General features: G+C 45.8%; 1 protein-coding gene across 2 annotated transcripts in view; it reads left to right on the top strand.

The window, feature by feature from the left end:
* Positions 1-19,480, top strand: part of NSMF (NMDA receptor synaptonuclear signaling and neuronal migration factor) — a 48,230-nt gene that overhangs the window by 2,898 nt on the left and 25,852 nt on the right. For both annotated transcript variants that reach the window (XM_068914821.1, XM_068914820.1), the window contains exons 2-3: positions 4,877-4,938; positions 17,106-17,585. In XM_068914821.1, the coding sequence (XP_068770922.1) occupies positions 4,877-4,938; positions 17,106-17,585 (542 nt within the window). The remainder of the gene's footprint in view (positions 1-4,876; positions 4,939-17,105; positions 17,586-19,480) is intronic.

Raw genomic sequence — 19,480 nt, 5'->3', positions numbered from 1 at the left:
AAGCAGAAGATGCAAGCTCTCTAGATCCTTAAATTAAAATCTCTGCAGAGCAACTCAGGGGAGTCTCCTGTCCCAGGAGAATTAATTAAGCTCCATGCAGTTGGTTGTGTGCTAGGTCTTTTAAACAACTCCTTAAAAATAATAGCATAGTTGCCCAGCAGTGGCATTATTGAGGGGATCCGTGATGCTGCCATCTTTTGTCTCTGTAATCTTGTGTTCTCCCGAGAGATTTGCAGCAGGCTCTGCACTGATTTTGGGTACCGCACCCTGGAAGTGCGTATGGTTTGGTGGTGTTGCTCTGCTCAAATGTAAAACATTCATGTGTGAGAACTCACTGTCATACGGTATTTCTTTCGTAAGTGCGTGGAGTCTTTGCACAGTGTGCCTTTACCTTGCAGCTTCTGGGGAACACGTGCAGGATGGAGGGCTCACACAGTTGTCCTTGAGTCGCGTGACCTTGGTACAGGCACTTCACTGGCAGCTCTCAGGCTGCTGTGATTAGGGCTTGTGCAGAGTCTCTTCAGGGTCTTTGCCTGAGTAGTGTCTGACACACTGTCCTTGGGCTTCCTTATCACATCTTCAAGGGCATGGATGAACCCACGCCTATAGGAATGAGTTCTCCTGGTCCTTGCTGCCTTAGCCCCTACAGAACAGCGCTGGCAACCCCAATGCCGCAGTAAAGTAAGTCTTTTCTTTTCCTGGAGCTCTGTTACTCTAGCCTACAGCTTCTCTTTGAGGCACGCATGATAATGTGAGCAAATAGGCATGAGAATTTTTCAAGGCGTTCCAGAATCATCTCTTCTTTCTACAGTTAGCCCAAGAAATACTTGAATTGAGAGTTTAATTCATCTTACCCGGTTTCGGGAGTTCTGTAGGTTGATGTCCAGTCCAGGGTGCCCAGAGAGTGATGAGCATTTGGCCTCACTCCCTCTCTGCTGACCACAGAGAGGGCCAGAGGATGAGTTTAAACAAAGCCACGAAGGTTTAGTTACTGAAAAAGGGTAAATCTTGCATGGGCAAAATGCCAGGATACTTGTATGTGTTCCTTGCCCCACGTTTCTTACTGCTTGAGGAGTTTTTGGCTTAAATCGAGGTTCTTCATGCAGTCTAGATTCCCTTTTTCTGCTTGCGACTGGTAAAAACTCTCTCAGGCTTTCGATTACCCTTTTCAACATCTTTGTGCTGTGTACGCTTTCATTCTGCCCAAGCTTTGTGAATGTAAGTTCCTCCAAGACTGTGGTGTATCTGACCTCAAGATCCATCTCTAACATTCGTTTTTTTTCTTGAGTTTGAAAATTTGCCATCTTCCAAGTACCATCTCCCTACACAGATATTGCAGAAATCTGACTTTTGTGAGGATATTGTTATTGTTAAGTTTAAACAACTTGAGTGTCTGCAGTCTTTAATGATTGAACTGTTAGCTATGGATGTGCAGGCAGCGTTCCCCTCTCTACTTAGTGCAAAGAGCAGGATTGCTGCTGTACGAGGACCCACGTCCTGATAATGCAGAAGATCCCTTCACTCCTGTTTTCCTGAGATGCAGCACTGTCAGACGCTATCACAGCAGATTCCTGCTGCAAATTACCTGTTCAGTAGCCCTTCTGAAGGGACATGAGAAGGTGGTGGATAGTCTTTATTTTTCCCAGTAATGCTCCTGAATGCTCCAGGTTTCGCTTAGCCTGCTGCTGTGCTCTAAATGGAGTCATCGCAGGGCTTTCATGTATCTTTGAGTGTTTCACTACAGATTTCTTCACTCGGTTCGGTGTTGGTTTAGTTGGTTGCATTAATTTATGTGCATTAACTTCTCATAGCTGTTAGTATGCATCAGAGTCCCTTTTATCCTGTTGATGTGATTATTTCAGAGACATAAAAGCATTTCCATGCTCATCATGTTGTAATTGAGATCTCCGTTACTTCTAGCAGATGTGTGTCTAAGCCTTCTGTGTTTCTTTGCAAAATCTGTTTGTCTCTTTTCCAGACCTTGGTCCAGCTTCAACATTTAACACACAGTGAGTACTGAAAAATGCCCACAGAAGGGCAGCTGCCTTTGCTACCTGTGTTGTGCTACCCCATTCCACCCTTTGCACTCTTGACATCGTTCTTCTGATGAAGCAGCAGCTGGAGAAGATAGTGATGTTTTCTCTGAGGCAATGGCAGTTTTGTCTTTGCCGATTATTCCCGGTAGCTCAGTGTACTAGGGCTATGGTCCCTGATTGATATCTTAAAGTCAAATCAAGCTCTACTGACAGTGTAACGTGCAGGTCTGATCTGCCACTAAAATGAAAACATCCCCCTAGATGAGTCAGGGTGAAACCTGTCATGTCATCAGCTGATTACCTCCCTGTACTTCCTGCTCCTTTGTATGCAGCTTTCACAGCGTCGTATGCTCATATAAACTCAAGTTTATAGCTCATCTGCCCATGTGTCTAAGGCATCTTGTACCTCATCTCATCTATGTGAAACAAGTTTCCTTTTTTAACCTCTTGCCAGGTAAATTATCCTGAGGTCTCTCTGCTCTGAGCCTAGATGAAGGGTTTTCTGTCTACACCATCACTAGGCTTGGCAGGACTTGAATTACGTTGGCCGTGATAGTAGTGGCAGAACTGAGCTGAGAGAAAACTACGATCATACGACTTGTATTAATAGTGTGTGAACAATAGAAATAGAAAAGAGTGGGTAGAACAGAGCAGTTATCATCTGTTCGACTTTTATTGACTTTACTTTGGTCATGTTGGTGGATAGCCAAGACAATGGGGTAAATGGCACGTTAGTGGTACTGCTGATGCTGATAAACTGGGGTAACTGTGAGCACAGTGAGGGCAGAGAGAGAACACAAAAGGCTTGGCAAAGAGAGACGAGGCATAAGGAACAACCATGGCCAACTGAGAGTCCCCTTGGCAAAGGGCACATGGAGACATCTGTGGGAGATCAGCTGAGGCACAGCCAAGGAGAAGCCGGTGGCACTTGGGAAGCCGAAATGTAGAAGGGAACCACTGAGATAATAGGCAAACAATTAGTCTGAGGTTTGTGGTGCAATTGGCTGGAAAACCCCCATCGCACATTGTGCCGTGCGGGCTTCAGTGGCTTATTAGCTGTCGCTAGATAACTGTGATCAAGTGTCTGCATTAATTAGCTCTTAGATTGGCCTGCAGCACCTGAGAGCAGTGGAAGCAGAACAGTAATGACATATCTGCAGATTCAGCCTGAGATGGACAGCAGCATTCTGAGTAGCTCTGTCTGTCTTGAGTGTACTTCTGATCTGCAAGGAGAAGTTTGGCTAGTCGTATGTTTTCTGGGAGCTCTGGCATATGAGATTTCCCCCCCGCCCCACCTCTTCCGCTTGGGGGATTGGGAGAGTGAGATTGGAGGCTCTGCAGCACCCCTGAGTTCTGGGGCTATTGTTAGTGGCACTACTGTCACTGTGCGACGGGGTGGGGTGGAGGGTGGCAGTGCTTCTCTCTGCTTCCACGATAGCCATGTGCAGTTTGGGTCTTAAGAAATGCTTGGTACTAATTTTTTTTAAACTGTGGTTTGCAAGGTAAAGGTGAAGCATTGGTTCAGATTTTAAGGCAGACAGATTAGCTTTGGGTATTGGCAGAAGTGAATGGGAGTCAGTGGTCGATGAACTGAGATGCACTTTGAACTAGTTAAAAAATAAATTTTATCTTCATATTTGAAATTATTCTTATATAAATCTCCATGCTCGCTTGCTGATAACTTACCTGAGCACGTGCACATGATTCAATCTTTTACATGGAATGACTGCTGATACACAAGAGAAACTTCAGAGCCTTTCCCAAGGGTTTAGGTGTCCTGTTTGTGAATGGTGTTAGTGATGGCTTGCAAGGACAGATTTCTGCGGGAAGCCGTGGTATCCCAGAAGTCTTGGTGGGAGAGATCTTGGCAGTCTCTAGCCCATCCGCCTGCTCAGAGCAGGGCTGTTGCCAGTGCTCAGTCAGGTCAGCCGTGGCTTTATCTAGCCACATCTTCTTCACCTCTCAGATAGACTGCGCGAGTAGCTCACGAGTTCTCTCGTAGCCATGTAGGGTGATCTTCCCACGCTACAGCTCCCACATTTGCGTTTGTCCGTTGCCAGGACAAAGTGCTGCTTTTTGCCCAGGTAGCAGGGAGGAAGTCGTGGGTACAAAGAATGTCCATGAGGCTTATGTCCCCCCTATCTGGGTGCAAAGTGTTCTTTGCAGTGAGGATTGCCGTGCTAATTGTGCAGCTCCCCGACATGAGTTAGAGCCTCTGTATGGCCTTCTCTGGAGGTACTCGGGCACTGGGGAAGACAGTGTGGGCGACTGCCGACCCAGGTTGGGTCTAAAGGGGCTGGCCGGTACTAGATAGGCAGGAATCTGGAAATAAGGAAAGCCTCAACTCTGTTTGTTTTTCTGTAACGATGCAGAAGGCTAAACCTTGCCTCTTGCGCAGCTCCAAATGCACTGCTCCGAAGCATTTTGTATTTGGCTGTGCTAAAATTTAATCCCAGAGAGATTAAATTGCTCTCGTCCTCGTTGTTCATATCGATCGCGTGCTGCTGGCTGTGGGTGACAAATGGACTTCCCTCTACTTCCAGCTCCAGTCACTCTGGGGTGTACGTGCCAGCTTGATTAATCTTTGCCCCTTTGGGAGGAGATGTACAAAAGCAGTGGGAGAAAATCCTGGCTAAACAGGTAAGGGGTATGATGCTCCCTCGGGTAGCAGAGCAGCAGGTCGTTTTGGAGGTCAAAGCCATTTTGCACTTGGTCATATAACAGCTGTCATTAGTGCAGCATTATATTGAACTATTTTTTCAATCTTTGCTTGGACTTTAACCATTACCCATTTCTTTCTTTCTCTCCTTCACCGCCTTCTATGATGCTTGGACATGCAGAGCAGCAAGGGCTTTTGGAGAATATCTTTCACAAAACCATCCTGAAGGTAGAAACGGCTCAGGTAAGAGAAGTGGCATGTATTGTCTATCGCTGTATGTGGATGACACCTTTTTTTTAATAGGTCTTAGAATTAAAAAATGCATTTATGTGTCAAAAAGGGCTTATATGCGATCTCAGCAGGTGAGAGACAGGAGGAGTCACTTTATGGATCTGTGAAGCCCTTGAGGAGAAAAGGCAGTTTGGTGACTCATGGGGTGGGTGGGTTTTGGGGACAAGTTCATTTTTAGGGGACAAGTGCCCTGTCATAAATTCACCTGTAGAGCTGTGTCCTTGGAAGATGTTTCAGCTGAAAAATAAGGATGGCACTACACAAGGCTACTGCGCTGGTTTGTCACTCCTAGATCTTGCTTTAACTGTGGAATAAAGAAAGGTGAGTTACGGTGTGTTAGCTGATGTGCTTAGCATACGTGCAATGAGCTGTGTTTGCTGGCCAAGATGACCTCTGGATTTGTTCCCAGGGCTTGCTTCGACAGGGGGTGAAAAAGAGAATTGTCTTGTGTAGTTGAGGACATCGGCGTGTGCTAGCTAACATGTTAGTTTTTTAGCCTCCGAAATTGTCCCCGTCAGCCTGTGATGAGTTCCACCGATGGCCTGGGGAACATAAGAGAAAGTTGCTCTACTGCTAGCAGGGTTATATTTTCTCTGTGAGGAAAGAAAACATTTTGCAGACTCTAAATTCACTGCAAAAAGTCCTACAGAAAATCCTGTAGAATCTATAGCAAATCCTAAGAAAACTGCTATTGAGCAGATTGTTCAATAGCATCAATCTCATCTGCAGGGTATGTTATGTTCTATTTTATATAAAATGTAAGCATGTCTGTTTATTTAGGCTGGAAATGCTTCTTGCCCGATCACACTAGCCTTTGATGGCCAGCTGAATGAGTCTCTGCCTTTCTTCTTGGATCTGTTCTGATGACCTTCAAGTTGTCCTTGGCTGAATTGTGCTTACTGTGTGAATGGAAGGACTTTAAAAAGATGTAGTGCTGTTCTTTGATTTTTCAGCCTTGAGAAACTCCAGTGATGCGTTACTTGTTAACAATATTTATTCTAAGAACAACCCACAGTCATGGTGAGGAGGAAAGAGTAGGAAAAGGCTGGGATTTGTTAAAACTGAGATCAAGAGTCTGTGAGGCAGGGGAAAGGAAAGGGTTGGACAAGCTGTGCAGAGACAGGCCAGTCAGGTCTGAGGAGACTTCCCAGAACAGCAACAGCATCCTTTACCATGGCCATTTTTACAGCTGTTTCTGTCAGCTGAAGCCTTTTTTGGTCCTTTTCTGCAGTCCCTGACCCCAGTTTCCCAGCAGGAGGGATGCCTCCTGCTGCCCACTTTGTAATATCCCTAGCTAAGGAGAACATGAAAATAGAGCTAATGTGACCATGTTGTGGCTGGACAGTGTTGCTGCTGTGGGTCTCCCCAGAGTCGCTGCACGTGGGAATAACAGAGCTCGCGTTGTTTGTATGTGTCTGTGCTTATAGCATATCCATGCTCTCAAGGGCAACCTTCTCTTACCCAGTGCTATCTTTGTATATAAGACTTGAGATCCTATTTCAGTCCAGTGAATTTAGTTACTCTAGATATGAATCAAGTAGAGAGGGGTATGCATGAATACACCACAATCCTTATGGGATGTTGAATTGTAACTAAACTAATGACTTTTCCTAGAAATGACTCTAAATGTCTACAGAAGAGGAGAAACATCATTTTTAATTCATCTTCTGAAATTCTGTTGCATATAATTTAAGACAGTTTGTAACATTTCTTTATAGACAGACATGGTAGGAAGATTATTATTTTACAAAAATGCTGAGAGTAGAAAATCTGACTCCATTTCACGTGTCCCAGTTGTCTAATTACGGAGAACTCTTTCCTTCCTGCAGAAATGCTGTGTATCTCAGTGTTGCTGTTGCACGTTTCTAAACAGCTGTGGCTCAACAGAGCGCCTAAGCTGTATGATTAGCTTTGATCTGATGACTCCAGTGGAACGAATGAAGGGTCTGTTCCATGATAATTGAAGATGTAGCACATATAGGAGTACCTGAATTTGCTCCAACTCATCAACCTGGCTGAAGAGAGCAGGAAGCCCACCAGTATGCTGCAGCTAAATTCACACTCGTGTGTAGTTAGCTCAGGTCCAGAAAGCTGAGCACGCTGAAGAGTTGAGCTGTCAGTGCTTGTGTAAACGCCCCTTGTGTATGTTCTGTATGTAGTTGGGTATATTTTTGCTCATAGCGTTCTGGACTGTTACCATGAATGTCTTTACCTGGTGGGATAGGCCTGCTTTCTGGAGTAATAACCACAGGTATGTACTGGAGTGATTGCTCTTGGCACTGCCAGTAGATTGCAGTTGGGATCAAGGCTACAGCACGCAAGTGAATTGAAGGAGACAGGCCTTGACTTCAGTAATTTATAGTCCGGAAAAAGGTTTAAGAAACTCCTAAATGGAGTTTAAAGTAATTGATGAACACAATGACGAGGAAGGGTTGTGGTTCTTGAGGAGCAGGAAGAGAATGTGGCAGAACCATCAACGGGGCAGTGATGACTATGTACTTAGTTCAACACCGAAAGGTTAACCAGAGTTGAGCATTTGGAAGAGCAACATTTCTGGTAAGTCCAGGGTACGTTTGGCCAGGAGTTGATCAGTGAGACAGCCCATGTATTAGGAACGGTTCTTGACAAAGTCTGAGAAAAGGTTGCCATCCTGTGTTTTTTCTCTTGAAATAGCCAGGTACTTGCACAATGTTTGCTTTCTTTTCAGTGCTGGTTACTGGATGTCTGAGATGTATGTGTTCCTGGTTAGCTGCTTCCTTTCTCTCACTCCTGCTTCTCTTGCCCGGTGCTGGAGTTTGTGGCAGCAGTTGCTTCATATGGCTTCACTGCCTGTATCCAGATTTGTGATGTCTGAGTGGAATAAATGCTAGTAATGTACTGGTACACTTTTTGTACAGTCCCTGCAGGTGAAGAGCCAGTGGTATGTGCCTGTCAGTGTAATAGTCTGGATCTAGACGTTCTCCGTAGTGCCAGTTCTCCCTTGCTTTTTCCACCCTAATCATCTGTTCTTGCTTTCTCCCTCCTCTGCCTTGTTCCATGTCTGTTGCTCAGCCCTATGATTGTGTTTTGGTTGGTTTTGGCCATCTCCCTAATCTAACCTACTCTTCTCTTATTATTGCCCTGATGCCCTCTCCTCCCAGTCTCTTGATTGTCCTGTTCTTGCCTCCTGTCTTTATTGTGTTCAACTCTTTCCCTTTTTGAGTGAGCCCAAGACATTCATGTTGTGTCATGATGGAGGCCTAAATGGAGGAGGGAAGGGCGGTATCCTCCTCCTCTCCCTCTAGAATAGAGGGTTCTATTAGGTAGAACCCTCCTCTCTCCTTGCAGAGGAGCTGGCAAAGGGACAAATCCTCATTCACAAAATGAGGCAGGTATGAATCTTCAGTTGGGATGCCTCTTCTTTTGCTGCTCTACCTTCTAATCCATCTCCTAGGCAGAAGGGTGGAGCTCTGTAACTCCTCAGGAAGACACTGGAGACCCACCTTCTGCATGGAGATGCCAAGTGTGCAGAGGCTGCCTCAACTTACTCAATTTCTGCTGCATTTTATTCTCTGAGGATATCTATGCTGGTTTGACTTTTTGGTCTTTGGAGTCCCTTGAGGGAAAGGAGATGGTATAATGGCTTTTGCAGTCCCACCTCTTGTTTCACATTGCACTACTGATCTGAGACCTTGTGGTAAGTTTTATGCCCCCAGAGTCTATTCCTGTTGGCTGGAGATTGCGCATGTGTGAGAGCAGGGATTGGCTTTGAGGAATTGGGGAGAGATGATACAGAACTACAGAGGGATTGTATGTAAGCAGGATGGGTTAACTACCGTGTCCAAGACTTTTGACAAGGGGTGATTTATTTGCAAGGCTTTGTTTACCGACTGTTTGCAGCGCAACTGCAGTCTGTGCATGCTCTACTTCCTTTGCTAGAGTAATGAGTAAAGAATTGAACATCATCACAAGGTGAACAAGACTGCAGGGTACTGTAGGGTGTACCTGTAGGGAGAAACAGATGAAGGACGGTGTTTGTTGCTGGTTACAACTTCTGCAGTTTTGATTCTTCCTGATGTGAAGTCTGAGGACTTCAGTTGCACAGTATTTCTGACTCATAGCCTGTGCAACTCTTTGGTGTCTTACCCTGGATGTGTTTTTTGCAGGTGACCAGGGAGGTACATTCACCTATTCTGTCACTTTGCTCACCGTGCTCTGGCCATGTTCTGTTAGGTTACAGCAGATTTTTCTTCTCTGTTTCCCTTTTGGAACAGGCCAGCTGCCTGGTGACAGAGGACATTGTTAACAGAGGATTGTCCCTTTGGGACCGCTCAGTGTCCCCCACCTGATCCTTAAGATACCCTGAGGTTTTAGGAAAAAAGGGAGGGTTGGACTCTGCAGCTGACACAGGCCATGGATCTGTCAAGGGGACTGGAGCCAAGGTGATAATGCATCTCCTGCTCTCTTCCTGCCTCTGTTCATTGTAGGCTTATTCATGCAGACAGAAGGTCTGGGAGGGTTCCCAGAAAGAGCACTCTTCCACGTTGAGCCTTAATTCTGACTACAAAGCTGTTGTCAGAATCCTTGTTGACTCTCACAGCTTTCTGGTACCTTCCAAAGACCTTCCATCCATGTCTGGGGAATGGGGTTAATGTAGAAGTAGGTCTCCCTCAGGAAAGATCTAGATGTAAGTTAGGGAAAGGGACTGAAGTGTTGTAAAGGGTGAATGCAACAAGGCTGCAGAGATCGAAATGAAAAAGATATGATCACTCAAAGTCTCACTAGTGCTTGGGGGATGAGGAGCTTGGGACCTCCACAGGATCCCCTTTCCAGGTTAGGTGTCAGAGGCCCCACAATGAGAAATATCTCAATTAGGTTCCTTTATATTCAGGCTGAGGTTCCTTTATGTTCATATACTGGAGGAGTAAGAGAGAAAGATACCCAGGGCATGGGGCAGCAAAGTAAAAAAAATGAGGGCAAGTAAAGCAGCTGAGAAAAGTCTTCCTTTGGGGGGCAACAGTGATGCATCCCAGTAGGTAGATCCAGACCCAGGGTTCCTTCGCTGAAGAAAGGATGGGAACTATGCTGGCTTTGTTTCCTCGTTCTTTTTCAGGCAGTTTCTGTTTTGCCCACTTGGGTTGTTTGGAGGGTAGCTGCTGTTGCTGGAATACCAGGTCTTTCTCTGTAGGGTCCAGCTCAGGTCTAACCAGGGATGATGGGACTTGGGCCAGAGTTCCCTAGCAGATCTTGACTCAGATTTGCTGTGATTGTTAGTAAAAATAGCGTGGCTACTTTGATTGGTTTGCATTGGTACAGACCAAACCGGATGGTTACCCAAAATTGGAGCCAACTTTTTTCAAGCTCAAAAAAAGTCATCTTCACTTCTTCTCTTCATCTTTGCAGAAAGTTTCAGCCATCAGTGAAAACACTGAATGCATAAAGAGAAAGAGGCTGCTTGCGACCTTCCCCGGGCTAAATAGCAATGGGGAGTGCTGGCAGGAGAAAAACCTGTTTGCTGAGGCTATTGTGCCACATGCAGACACTTTACTGAAGCAATCACTTGTGTTTGCATCCTCGATGTTTGCTGCCTCAGAAGAATGGATGCGAGTGTGTGTGGAAGGCAGCAGCCGTGCAACAGAGTTGGTTTGTCATGCTGCCAGGGACTTATTTGGGGCTTGAAAAACTCCAGGGTGAGGCTTTGCAGGTGCTTCAGGTCAAGTAGGTGACTTGCGAGCTATGGTTTTTTGGGAAGCTGCCTCTGTGAGGCTGCATCTACACTGTACTCCAAGAGGGACCTTTAGTCAGCTGACGTTCAAACTGTGGAGCTGCCTCCAAACTTCTGGTGCCTGATTCAGGGTAAGCCATGTAGATAGCTGAGGGCCTGAGCCTGCTTTGTTCTCCCTAGAGAGTGTCTTGCACTGTGCCAGGGACAGACCCCAGCAGTGTGTCCAGCCCAGTCGTCTCGGTGTATCCCTGTGTCCTTGTGCTGACATCGTGGCTGGTGCTGAGCAGCTTGAGGTGGCCTTTCTAGAAGAGCGCTTCACTCGCTTGCTGCAGAGGAGGTTGCAGGCAGCCTGAGTTCAGGGTGGAATGAGGATGTGAATCCGAAGGTTTTGGACTGCTTCCAGATTTAGCCAGCACAGGTGTGGTGTGGATATATCATAAGACTTGCCGTAAAATGCCTTGATCCCTTATAATGTGAAGGGAAACGTAGGTCACGGTGTTACCATGGAAATGCTAAGGTAGGTAGTAGTTGCTGCCTCTCACTTCTTTGGGTCTTATCTCACAGTAATAACTTCATCTATTCACATTAATGTTATAGGCCAGGCCAAAAGGTTACAGCTCCATGAGACACAGCATCAACGTCATCTTCAGTTTGTCTATTTTCTAGTCCTATTGCAGCTCACAAGAGCAGTTGGGACCGTTTTGCCCTATTTAAGTGACCTTCTGTTTTCTCAGAGCTGCTCACGTCCTGAAGTCTCCTTACATTTCCTTATTTCTGCAGAGAACTGGGTGAACTTCCTTCCTTGGAAGTGGCAGGGTTAGAGCACCGGATAAAGTCACAGCGGAGCTGGCTTTGTCATGCTTAGGAGACTCCTGCAGAGAGCGTGTACTTGTCACAGAAACGGTGCTCTTGTCATCTCTGACCAGCTTGTCACAGAGCCTCCACTTGCTTGACCCTGAAGCTACTGAATGGCTAAAATGACTATGACTTCTTAGAATTTTTATATCTCTATTTTTATCTCTCTGCCTCATGCGTCAATATTTTGAATAGGTTTCTTTTTTTTTTCTTTTTTCTTTTTTTTTTTTTTTGACCATGCCTGTTTCCTGACTATATTCCAGCCTCACAGTCCAACGAGGTCAGCTGTCAGACTGTCTCTGGAAGCAGGCTCAGTGTGCTATCTGGGAAAGGTGGTGTTATGTTAGTGGTTTTGAGAAGGGCAGAGTTGATGCGACGGGGAGCTTTACATTGTGGCTAAGGTGCCATCTCTGGGTCCTGTGGGAGTAGAGGAGAACAGGAGCTGGCAGCATCCTAGCACACCTGAGGGGCCCTGCCAGAAGTATGTGATGTCTCAGAACTGAAACTGCAGGAGAAGCTGCCCAGACTGTATTGGAAACCTTCTACTTTTTAGCAATGTGCTGGGCTCTAGCCAGTGCACCCCTCTTTGAGGGCATCACCTGGTCTTCTAATGGTGTAAAATAAAAAAACATTAATTTAATTCCTCCTACTACAAACAATACTGCAAGTCCATGTCCTGAAACCTAGCATCTTTCAATTAAGGTTCAGTGGTCGGGGCCAATTCTTTATGCGATGTTGGTACCATAAACTGAAGAAGCATCTGGTCCAGAGAGGTCTGGCTGAGGAGGAGCAGAGAAGAGAAAATGGTTCTAAGTTCTACTTTTCCGAAACGACAGATTTTTTTTTTTTTTTTAAATAGCATTTATCTAGATTCCCATTAGTTACTTTGCTTCTAATGGTGGAGCTGAGGTTTTAGGTCTGAGGTGCTTTAGTCATCAGTTTGCCTGCTAAATACAGTTATATATATATTTTTAGGCTTCTGTCTGTGCCTACTGGCTATGTTCTGCCATGATTTTTAATCTCATCTTATGGGTATAGATAGTCTGCATCAGACATGAGTTTTTTTTGGCTGGGTGAGTCTCCACTGATGTGAAAGGGTATCTGTCACCTGAGACTTATCCCAGTGTGTTTTCTCTTCTTGAAGTGTTGTCACAGGGAAAGAAATTGAGGAAAGCCCTAAAAGTTAGTTGCATAGGTCAGACTGTGTGTTCAAGTTATTTAGAGTTACTGGATGCCAAGAATAGATTTTTAGGTATCTGATAGTAATAAGTGCATAATAATCAGAATACGTTTACTGAGAACATGGATTCTTTCTTTTGGTTCTGTCTCTATCCACCTAAAGGATCACAAATTAATGAGTACAGATTATCATTGCTGTCAGTGGTCATGTCTTTGGTACTTACGCCCTCATGACTGTTTTGGGCAGAAATATCATAGAGGAGCAAGTAAAGCCAGTAAGAAGAGAAACGCATTCAAGTAAATGGCAAGAGGAGTGGGAAGCCGAATGCTTCTCAGGACTGGACTGGTAAGCCGCCAGACTCGGGGCAGGCTGTTAGACTCAGCCCAGGGGTAGACGAGGAAGTAATGGAAATACATGGTCTGGACGTTGCTGTTATCGGTAGGCATATGATCAACAGGCCAAATGTGTCTGAGACGTTGAATGGCAGGATACAGAGAAGTAAGCAGACCAACACAACAAATCCACGCAGAGCACAAATCTGGATGAAAAATCTATTTGAGGAACCTGATGTATCTACTCCGAGGTAACCCTGCAGTTGTGCAGGACAAGCGTGTTGTTGATGAAAGCGAATGGGAGAACAGAGCTGCTCCTGGGTCAGCTTCATCCGAGTGCCTAGAGGGAGGAGGGCGCCATGCCAGGTTGCCTATGTCACTCTGCCCTGGGCTGGCGTGGCGGTTTGATGGAGCAGCTGGTTGTGGGAGAGGTGGCAAGAGCAACGTGAAAATGCAATGAAACAGAGCAGCAGAAACCAGGCACAGGGTGTTAACAGCAGGCTGTTTCAGATGACTCTTAGAAGGCAATTTCAGTTATTGCTAAAGTCCCCAGTTACAGTTTCTCTTCACTAAACATCCCTGTGGCTCAGATTTAATTCAGCATTGATTTCTGGACCAGCTTGACTTCTTCCCTAGCGGAAGCAAACTGTTAACCTAAAATGCCATAGTGGAAGCAGTTACAGTGCTTTGGCTCCTGAATTCAGTTCAGTGCAAGCACAGAGGATGGAATCGATTGTTTTCAAGCACGCTAACATCTCGGGGCTGCTGGTGTGCATAAATAAGCATGTACATGCATGTGTGCACCCACCTGTGTGTGAACATTAGCGCAGACTCACTACCTCAAATGAGCGTGGGTTCATTTTTAGAGGCCAGAAATACATTATGATGGATGACTTTTTTTTCCTCTCCTTTCATACTAATTTCTTTCTGTAGATAAATTCCTTATTAACTAGAAGTCTTGAGCAAAGCTTCCTATTCCCTTTGCACGTGAAGTTGCTTCTGAGGTGCTAAGTAATTGGAGGAAAATAAATGATTAGCTAGTTATTTGACAAAGAGAGAGCATATTGGTGTGTTGGTAGTCCTTTACAGTATTTCACCATGAAAACTCCTGGCTAAGTACAAGTCAAAACACCTTGAGTATAGGAAAAGTAAGGTAAGAAAGAAATTAGCCTCACGTTCTGCACAATAGCATGTTCTCATCAGATAGGTAGTTTATAGCAAGTATATCCACCCAAGAACTGTGACCCTGCTGTGACTTCAGTAAAAGATTGACTCTTAATTGAAACCAGTCATCTCCCGTGTACATGTCTGTAAATCTTGAGGGAGCCAAGAGAACTCTGTGTTTATGAAACTGAGACTGGAATTTGGCTCTCTGCACTTGTAATCCTCAACATCTTCAGATGTAGTACGTTTTGGGCCCCTCTATTTCCCAGAGGTGACTGAGGCATTAGAACCTAAATAAAAGGTTCAGACTTCAAACTTTGTTCTGTACCAGTTGCCTTCAGATACCAGAGTTGAGAAATTCTCAGTTCTCTTATCAACGATTGACTTGTTTGAAGCACAGAAACTGCAGTGCTGTCAGTGCATGGGTAAAGGTGCATAATCCTGTTGGTTTGCTATAATGATGTTGTCTCTACTCCATAGAAGTAAAGCTTTTGGGAGGAACAGGAGCAGCTGTCAGCTACCATATTGTGGTGTCTCAAGGAATATCTAGTGTCATTGTGCCCACACAGATTAGTAAATTTGACAAGTTGAGATAAATGCCTAGAACTGGTCTTTTGTTTTTAATTTAAAAAATGGTATACTTGGGATTGTTAGAATCGCAAACTTTGCAGAGTTGTGAGTGGAGGAAAAAAAGCTGGCACAGGTTTGCTCAATGATGATGTTTTACCAATGCATGCGTACTTTGAAGCACGGTTAGACATGGTACTGGAGGGGGATTGAGTGGCTGGTGAACAAATACAGTATCCTGCTGCCTCTTGAGGGGTGAAAAGTGGTTGGAGAGGCTTTGAAGGCTGTGAACCCTTACTGTACTGGTTGGTGCATGATATCCTACCCTGTAACTGGTAGGACTCAGTGGATGAGCTGTTGAATGACAGCTGATGGAGCAGCTACTTCTACTTGAATGGTAAGGTGTGAACATGTTCTGGAGAAGGCCCACGTAGTCCAGCAGGCCCTCCTGCTGGAAGAGATGCAGATGTCCATGCTGTCTCTCTGCACAGGGCCATGGGTTCAGTAGACCACTGCCTGCCTTTGAAACTTTACCTGTACAGTATTGGTGAGGTGCTGGACCCCTCACCATGCATATCCATGCATTTTGGACTTCGTGTGAAGCCTGGAAAGATAGCGTCAGCTATTGATTTGGAAGACACAGGGGTTTTTTAGGACTCCTAATGACGCCTTCTACTGGTCAGCTCAAGGAGACAACTGCACAGCTGCCAGCTCCAGTCTGCAGAGAGCCCGAGGTCTCGCTAGGAGACGAATGAAACAAAACTCCATTGTGTCAGCCTGACTCGTCCTGACGATCTCTTCTACCCGTCTCCTGAGCAGAATGGCTAGAGACACATATATCTCCTAGTACTGCTGGAGGAAGTTGTGTCTCAAGCAGAAAAATGAGATAAGGATGACACACTGTGCCACCATTGGGAAAATTCAGTTCAGTCCTGGCTGCAAGCAGAGCAGGAGGAGAGGCCCTTAGCAATGTGAGCATAATTCAGGATGGACTTCAGATTCACATACGGATAGCATAGGTCCTGGGGCCAGCTGCGGAGGGCTCAGCATGGGAGGACTCTCTTCCGGGGGGCATGAGAGCACTTCATACGATGCAGGATGCGGCAGCAGTGAAAAGTCCAGGTTGCATGCACACGTACTACAGCAGACTTGTCATGAGACAGCTCTCTTCATCCTTCATCTCTTCATGGCTAATTAAAAGATAACCAAGCCTCAGGTGGTTGTTCGGTTCTTCCAGAACACGGCTCAGCAGCTAAAGGAAAAACGTTCATCAAGTATATGATGAAGTAAAGGAATGGGTTTGCCTTCTGCTTCTGTGTATAATGCTACTGTCTGTGCTGGATGCCTATGATTTTATCTTTTCTGAGGTAGTAGTCACATGACTAATGCATTCCCTGCTGAGCCTTTTTAACAGTCCCCTAGCTGCTTCCCATCTGAAGGGAGGTGTAAGAGGTAATTAACAGCCACTTGAAAAAGGGATTAGCAGGTGGGTGGCAGCTACGGTTGGGTTCATGCATGGAATTGCCATGGAAATGCTGAAATTTCCTGGCACTTCATCCGCTGTGTGGGCTCCAAAGGCAGCTGCACTGATGGGTCTCTCTCCTTTCGATCTTGCTACCCTATAAAGGGAGCTGCTGCATCTTTCTTCAGGGCAGCTTCTGTAGGCGGTGGCCATCACCATCTGCAGGCAAGAGGCTAGCCAGGGGTGCCGCAGAGAGCGGGGCCACTGTGTCGCAGCTGTCAGCTTTTTGCATTTCTTTCATATCAAACCAATTGGCAGAAAATTAGCCAGAAACTTCTGATGGTTTGCCTCTTTCCTTTAGTTTAGAAAGTAATAGCTTGGCACACAAAGAACGTTTGGAGCTTGTCACTCTTACCAGGATCAAAGGGGTACCAGGGCAAAAGCTGAGGCTGGTCCTTGTCCTGCAGACCTTCCCCAGCTCAGTCGCCCTTGTCTAGGTAAACCTGTTGAAATAGCTAGGACTGTACAGCTGAACAAGGGCTGCTTTGCGCATAAGCACTTTCAGGCTATGCACCCAGAGCTGTGTTTACTCCTAGCCCTTGTTGGTGGCTCTTTGCAAGTTTAAACTATTGGGCATATCTGTGAGAAATGTGTCTCATTTCAGTACTAGTTCTGGAGATTTAGAAAGCTATGTGGAAACATTCATCTAAAAAGGTTCGGGGGGGGGGCACCATCACACCTCTCTCTCTCGCTCTCTCCCTTCCCCTTTCTTTCAGCAGTAGCAAAGGGTTTCCTGGATCTATCTGTGCCTGGGATGCCTCAGATTTAAGCAGTAATGTGTGCCATCTGTTTCAGATCACCTGTTAGCAGACTCCTATATTGGACAAGAGGACTCCCCTGAGATGCAGCAGGCAGCACAGAACAAGCGCAGGCTCTCCGTCATCTCGGACGGCAAGTTTGAGAGGAGCTTCTCCGAGGAGCAGGCGGAGAAGATGCCAAGTGAGGGACCAAAGCCACGAGTTTACACGATCTCCGGCGAGCGGCCGATGCTGTCGGACCATGAGAACGAAAGCATGGAACTGGTGGTGATGAAGGGGGCCGCCCAAGAGGAGTGCCACCACGGCCACCCTATGCACAGTGCTGGCGGCTCTCACGGCGTGAGCAGGCATTGCAAAGGCTGGCCGGGCAGTCGGCAGGGCTCCAAGGAGTGCCCAAACTGCACCCGGCTGGCTCCTCCTTCCCAGCATTCCTTTGACCTGGAGCAGCATCAATCCAGCGAGTCAGGGTGGCACAGGAAAAGGCTGGAGAGGATGTATAGTGTCGATCGAGTGTCTGGTAAGTAAGGGTGGGTGCTAGGTACTGAAAGGACGTAAAGGGTCCCATCGACACACAAGTGAAGGTCGATGCCCATCTCTTCCCCGGCACGAGGGTATCGTTGCCGAGTGGCTTGGGTTGAGCCCTGTAGTGTTTCCTCTTCAGCACTTTGCTGGCACCTTGCACCAGTGTCTGCAGAAAGGCGGAGTTTAAAATAAGCTGAGCTCGGTTTGAGGCCAGCTCCTCCAAATAGGCAATCAAACACAAGAGCAGCCCTGTTGGAGCTCTGCTTCCAGCTTGTCCACAGCAGACAAGCTGAGGTAGTTTTCATGCCGGTTTAATGTAGTTCAGTGAGGGTGACTTTGGTGTGTCCCTGAAATGCCTGTGTACGTGGCTGGGTCCCTCATATAGTGCCACCTCATAGTCTTTCCATAAATACTACCAAATAACATGATATCAGACTTCCTTCTCCCTTCACTTGCTGAATGTCTTCAGGGAATATGCCTTGTAATTACTCAATTGCATTAAAAAATTCTTGATTGTTTTTAAAAACTTAACTATTAATCAAATATACGTCTCAATCTGTGTGCTTTGAATTATAAGCTAGGATGCAATCCATCTCTGTATCTGTCAGCTCTATACGTGGCTGGCAATGAGGCTGACCTAGTTTGCCTGACTTTTCTGTAATCGCACATTGAGGCTTTTAGGGCTGTGTCCAGTGAGGTAGCTCAAGGTTTTCCCCTTGAAAAGGAACCAAGTAGCATATAAGGACTGTGGGGATCAAACTGTATGTCTTCCCTGTGTTCATAGGGATATTTACATGCGGGTAAAACGGCAGAAAGTTTAAGTTAGGGACCATATTTTCATACTTGGATGTCTGAAATTACATGACTAAAATCATACGTGGGCTAATATTAAAAGGGAAAAAAGTGGGGGGAGGCTGTGCATAATTTCCAAGCGCTATTTCTCTGTTCCCTGTAGATTTTTGGGCTTCACCTGAGACATTACATGTACAGGTTTAAACTTTATTTCTTAGGTACAAGAGAAGGAGTGAGAAGTGTTTTCCTCTGTTTATAGTTTTCTGATCATATATGTTTTACCTGTTAAGGGGTGCTTTACTTAGGATAGGAATACTTATGTGAATACAGCAGGAATACTTGCGTGAGAATAGAAAAAGAAAGTGTTTCAGTGCCTGGACTTTCAGGAAGAGAGACGACAGCCTGGAGGGGCTTGGTCATATGGAGATCAGAGTGCTCATTTGAATCGGTTCCAGCTGTAAGACCTGTTCTGAATTGATGCAGAACGGGCTTTATAATATGTATTTTTTTCAAATGGGCAGCAATTTTCATTAGGGCCAGTTATCAGGGTGAAATGGAGATTATCCTTCTGAAAATATATCAGAGTAGTTACCTAAATGGGAGCGCACTGGATAGCATCAGACCTGCAGATGCTGCCATGAATATTTCACATCTTGTACAACCAGCCAGCGGGTGCCCTCTGTGCTCGACTGTAGCCTCCGAGTGCTTGCACGTGTGGCAGCACAGACAGCACTGTGCCTCGGAGACCCATCGTATGCACTCCCATCATATATGCACTGGTGCCATGTACTGAAAGTTTTCTCAGCTTGACCTAATTTGTGCTCTCTATCCAAGCGTTGTTACTGAGAGAAAAACCAATAACTGAATGGCAAGTTGCAAGAAGTGTTTCCTGTAATGTCCTTTACGCGTGGCTAGGGGAGAAAACAGAGCAAAGATGAATGGAGACAGGAGAAAGACTGAGCAGAGATTTCCCCAGAGATTCATTTCATGATGCTGTTTTTTCTGTTTGAATTTACATGGCTAGTTACTGCTGCAAACCAATCCTCATGGCAGTTAGGCCAGATTGGCATAATTTAATATGGATTTTTATGCTGAGTT

This window comes from Struthio camelus, chromosome 20 (assembly GCF_040807025.1).
Source record: "Struthio camelus isolate bStrCam1 chromosome 20, bStrCam1.hap1, whole genome shotgun sequence".
Lineage (NCBI taxonomy): Eukaryota > Metazoa > Chordata > Aves > Struthioniformes > Struthionidae > Struthio > Struthio camelus.
Note: the sequence above shows the minus strand (reverse complement) of the source record. Positions and strands in the feature narration are given on the sequence as shown.